This window comes from Dreissena polymorpha, chromosome 3 (assembly GCF_020536995.1).
Source record: "Dreissena polymorpha isolate Duluth1 chromosome 3, UMN_Dpol_1.0, whole genome shotgun sequence".
Classification (NCBI taxonomy): domain Eukaryota; kingdom Metazoa; phylum Mollusca; class Bivalvia; order Myida; family Dreissenidae; genus Dreissena; species Dreissena polymorpha.
In genome coordinates, this window is record NC_068357.1 from 120,202,137 (window position 1) to 120,207,693 (window position 5,557).

Sequence of the window (5,557 nt, forward strand, 5' to 3'; positions counted from 1 at the left end):
AAATTACACGAAATAAAGCTGACTCTTGATTCTATAACACCAATTGGACATGCTGTAGAATACGACGAAACCGTTAAACTCATTCGTACCTGTTTGAAAGAGAGGACGCAACCTTAATGTATAAGTGTATACCTTGCAATTAGAATTTTAATTTATTCATAGGCATATTGATTTCACCGACTAAGGAACATACTCGTTATAAACATTTCAAAGTTAAGTCATTGAAAGAGCTTTTCATACAGCGTCATCGAATGTATTGATTATTTGTTTAAAGGTTAATACGTAACCCAAACTCTAGTCTACATTGCGTCTTTGATTTCCAAATTATCATTTGTAAACGACGTGAGATAACCTGTACATGTTGGGTATCAGTACAACCAAAATAAATAATAAAACAATTTATCTTCAAAAAAGAAATACGCCGTTGATTGAGGTTTTTGTTGGTGAAAAATATGTTTATCAGTGAAATCAAGCATCGAATCTCCTATGCAACTGGAACGTTCTTATCTGAATCACACCCACATACATTACGGGGTGTTGCGCCAGTCTGTTGTAGCTTACTTCCCATTATTTTACTTTTAGATAAGATGTTTATAGATAAAAAACGGAAATACTTTAAAACAATGAAATAACAACATAAATGGTAACAGGCCAAGTGCATATCACCTATTCATTTTTCAAATATATACCAATAGAGTCAGTTGTTAATAGGTATATTTTGAAAACAAGTTAAAACACATCTTTTAACAAATTATAAAATTCTAGAGAATAGCAATATTAAAATAATATTCAATGTTCTTCTTAACCGAATGTAATAGTTTAGTAATTACTTAATATAAGAGCATAGCCTATAATTACAGGCGCTGTGGAGCTAACAATGCGCGAAATATAAAGTGACACGCACACTGTATGAGTTCAAGCGTTTAGTATGAAGTTGTATCCACTTAGCCTGTTTTTAGGAGATAAAATGGTTTTACGATTAACAGATGACATCGTTTCAAAACGTAGTGCTCCATCCCTTTTAGTTTTAAATGATGAATTTGAATTTCGTTTACGCTCTACTACACAAACAGTAACTTAAAATATTTAATGACACCAAGTTTGTATATTGTACTTTTTTATTTCGTGCAATTTGGGAATGTTTCACAAATACGCAAATTTTAATTATTAATTCGGTCCTACATGCGGGAAATTCTCCAAATATTTCATTGCATAATTATTTTTAAAAGATCGAGAAAGGTAAAAACTACAGTAAGACAGGTACACAGAAAAAAACATCAATGACAAACAAGCAAAAGTTGTTAATATAAATATCGGTTCACTGGTGGATTGCTTATCATTTACTTTTCGTGAGGGTTTCGTCAAGCTATGTTGCTTTTTTATTCGACTATTCGATAATAACATCACTATCAAATATGTAGTTCTTTCTTTATTCCTATATTTGTGCTATGTATCTTTAAACGTATTTTAATCAACATCATTCATCAACCAACTATTAACTAATCTCTGTCGGTAATGTCCTACCGGTAAATTAAACAACTTTAATTTGTAAAGGAAAGTTCCGACTGACAAATATTAAGAGTTCCCACAATCAGATTTTTTTACTCCAAGTTATTATAAAAACAGCAGCTTTCACGAAAATATCTGGCAATTGTTGTTTTAACGTTTTATGAAAAATGACTTCGAACTCTGCATGGAGATTGGTTTGAAAGCGGCAACGCCCAAAACATTTATCACCAAAAACCAATAAAAACTGATGCAACCAGCGAAGAATTTCAAAAACAACTTGTTACGGGCATCAAAAATACCTCTATAAAGTTAAATCATTTGCAAATTAAACAAGTGTTTTGAAACTTTGATTGCGTATAATTGCATTTCTCGTAATCTGTAAAATAAATTATGTACATTAAATACAGTAATGTTAAAAGATATCCTATATTGATGTGGTACAGATTTTTATTATGAAGCAACTGTTTCATATTTTACAATATGTATTGCTAAGGATAGCAGCATGTCAGCGTGAAGTCTTCTACTAATGAACCAAATATTGTAATTAATATTACAGCCAGACGTACTGTTTCAAAGTGGTATGTTTTGTAAATGAAATACTGGTTATATTTTTCTAAATGTGAACATGACGTCACCATGGAGCATGCGCACTCATGTTTAGTCTGCCTCGATATTGACTAGATTAACTAACACATCTCTTTGTACGTGTAGAACAGAACATTTATTAAATACACTCTGCGGGAGATGTATGGATTTAGTTTACAACTTTAATACAATAATCATCTGAATCTCATTTGAGATACATGTATACATACGGTTTAAATATCATTTAAGTAATTGTTTAATACAAATGTGTACAATAAACATCATGCACAGACTAGTTTACAATTCTTAATGTGTACATGTAATTGTGCATGAATGCATTTTCAGCTGTACAGAAGAAAAGTATTTGAATTAAATGAAAGTCTTCGATCGTGTATGTCCTGATACCACCTCTTCTGAACGTTAACTTTAATTTGTCTATGTATCAACGCTAAATATGTTAAAACGAATTGCAACGAGATCGTATATGCTCGCTTTAAAGTCCAATTACATTAAGTGAATGGATACTTTTAATCTTAACAATTGTTAATTAGTCTCCCTGCGAAACTAGAGTGTTTCTGGTGCTCAGCGTAATTTCAAGACACGTGAACTTCCCCCTCCACAGACATGACGTCACCAACGGACATGCGCACTACGATTGTCTGGCTACCATGATCCCAGCCTCTCGTGTGACCTGCAAATGCGTAAGCTATGGATTCTTGGTTCTTCTCCATTCGTATCGTGCCTGGTTTGCCCGTCGGGTTTCCGATCGTCATGGAAAATAAGTAAGTTCCGTTAACAGGAGTTGTGAAGATTCCTGAGGTTGCGTTGTACGCGTTGCCGAGGTTAACAGGAACGACATCGAAGATTACAACGCTGACCTGGGGAAAGGCGTTGTCGCGTTTGCTCAGGAAAGCTTAGAAAGGCGACGGAGTTTGTGGAACCTGTAATAAGACCACGAGAAGAGTTGCTTTAATCTGACACAATGGCACAATCTACCAATGAGATTATTTGATGACAACAAGTTTATTATTTTCAGAGGTATGAATTGTAAACTTGTTGTTCATCCCTCAAACATACATATCATCTGCAAAAAAACAACATGTTATTACATTTTGCTGCTTACGCGTTTTGTATAAGTGTTGTTGTATAAATATGAAAGACATGTCGTATGTATTAATTATTTTTCGCCAACTATTAATGACGGATGTTAATGCGACTCGCAATCGACTATGATATTTGGGAAAGTCTAATATGCGTGAACAGCTCAAATTGTGAATATTTGATCTTCAGTACGGTAATTTATCACAAATGTGCAATGTCGAAAGCGGGTTTTAGAGCAATTGTCAAGTGTCATCTTATAATACTGTAATGTATCTCTCTTTGTTTCAAATATTGGATTATCTTGATTGCGAAACAAACACAGCATGTGTGTGGCTTACTCAGGATTTTATAACAAGTGTTTTCCCAGGCCCATAACGCGTGTGACATTATTTAATCTGCCGCCCGATACGTTTATACACAACGAACCTTGTGTTGGTTTGTACCGTACGCGACTGGCTTGGTTAACACATATTCATTAGAAACGGTCGTTATTGCTAACAGTTAATCGATTACTTTAAAAGTAGGTGGAAATCATGTTACACAGTTTGCACCAAGTACGCATGGCACGAACCAACACAATACAGGGCGTGTTTGCAATTTCTTTCCTTATTTGAATACTGTATTTCAATCCGGATTGATGCACATGACATGTTGGTCTTCATGCAAGATTAGGTGTTATCAACATACCCTGCTTTACGATTTTCAAACCTCAACAGTTTAAGCTGATTACATATAAGTCTATACTGTGTAATATGTCACCCTTCATATTTGCTCAGATTTTAATTTTGTTTAATAAATATATTATATATCAACACTCATTACTTCATGGTAATTTCCTGTTTCAACAAATTGGTATCATATATATTGACCGATCCTAAATATAATTCAGAGTAAATAGTATATAGTTACCGCAAAGTGGTAAGCTATTGACATTATTAAAAAAATATTTAGCTGAGCTTTTTACATATTTATATTATTATAACAATATACTTAATGAAAAAAAATTCGACACATCTTCATAAGCAGTCTAATAAAACATTTCGAACAGGTTTTATAAAATATATCGTTAACATTGAAGTATTTTCGGGCTTATATTATTGATATCCTTTTTGCAATTTAAAAAACTCCTAAGCGTTAAAACCGCCGTTGAAGGATAAAACATGCAGTTAGGAATGTAGCAAAGTGTAATGCAAACACAAAATAAGGACACACATATATTGCTATTATAAAAACAGAGTGTATGATAAAGGTGTCTGTATATGATCGACTTAGTGACACGAGTTGCTTTAGGTGAAATCTCAATCGGTTCTTAAATGCATTTTGAAGCAAATTCTGTACAAGTCTCTTTTAAATGAAAACTGTGATAAAATGTTTTAAAAGTACTTAATTATCGACATGAATAAACTGTTTTTCTTCCATTACACAAATAATTAAGACCAAAAATCAGTTTATCTTTATATGTCAAACACATAGCTTAGGGAATATGTTTATGCGTCTAAATGTTCGGACATGAAACATTTTAAATAGTTGTAGCGTGCGCAAACGTTCCGGAATTACGGTGTGAGATTTAACTGCATATGTGTCAAGGATTACGGTTTAGATTTATGCAATATATGTTAACAATTCTTAATATAAATAAATTTATAAATACATAAACCGGTCATGAACGAGGTAATTCGGCTAGGTAATCCGTTGGTAAGCGTGGTCAACATCTCCTCAACGCGCTTATTCTCTGTGGTCAGTTGTGTTTCTAAGGCAGCGGTTGCCATGTCCCTGGTCAGCTGATAGTTGTTTAGTTGATTCTGGACATTCTTAAGTTCTCTCTTCAGAGTGTCAACCTGGTGATGAAGCTCGAAAACGGTATCTACAAGTTTGTCCTGCACTGCATATTAAGTGCATATTGGTTTTTCCGTCAAAACAGATGGCACTATCAGCGACACCAACAAAATATCAGTGCAGTACAATGAAGCCATGTTATATCGCAACGTTTGCTAAACGATCTGTACTAGCCGTTAACAGTTGTGCGTTAAGTGTATATATCGATCGGCTTAATTTACATCTCGCATTTGAGACGATTGCTCCACCCACATGATCACGTGACAAAGCGTTTAAAAAATAGACAAGCTTATAACAAAAAGGCTTCTACACAGATATTGCCTTCGTTAAGATAATGTGATAACAGTAATTACACTTCACGTGATATAATATTGATTTCTTATTATTATTTCAACATCCGTAAAAATAATGCAAGTTGTATAGTTCGATCTGTATGTGTTTAAGATATATACTATAGTATAAGTGACTTAATTAGTGAATATATATTAAGTGGCTTATTGTGCAGTATTTTCATAGAATGCTCTCG

At 33.5% G+C, this 5,557-nt stretch overlaps 1 protein-coding gene across 1 annotated transcript; it reads right to left on the reverse strand.

Annotated features, from left to right (window-relative positions):
- Positions 1-2,687: 2,687 nt before the first annotated feature.
- LOC127872550 (complement C1q-like protein 4) lies at positions 2,688-4,964 on the reverse strand. The gene is made up of 2 exons (XM_052415875.1): positions 4,853-4,964; positions 2,688-3,007 (listed from the first exon to the last, which is right to left on the reverse strand). The coding sequence occupies exons 1-2, from the start codon at positions 4,962-4,964 to the stop codon at positions 2,688-2,690; spliced, it is 432 nt and encodes a 143-aa protein (XP_052271835.1).
- Between the last annotated feature and the right edge of the window lie 593 nt (positions 4,965-5,557).

Excerpts from the sequence above, each read along its gene's own strand:
- LOC127872550 (XM_052415875.1), bottom strand. The coding sequence starts at position 4,964 with ATGGCAACCGCTGCCTTAGAAACACAACTGACCACAGAGAATAAGCGC. Across the intron at positions 3,008-4,852 it reads AATTACCTCGTTCATGACCG|CTTTCCTGAGCAAACGCGAC; the intron begins GTTTATGTATTT and ends CGCCTTTCTAAG.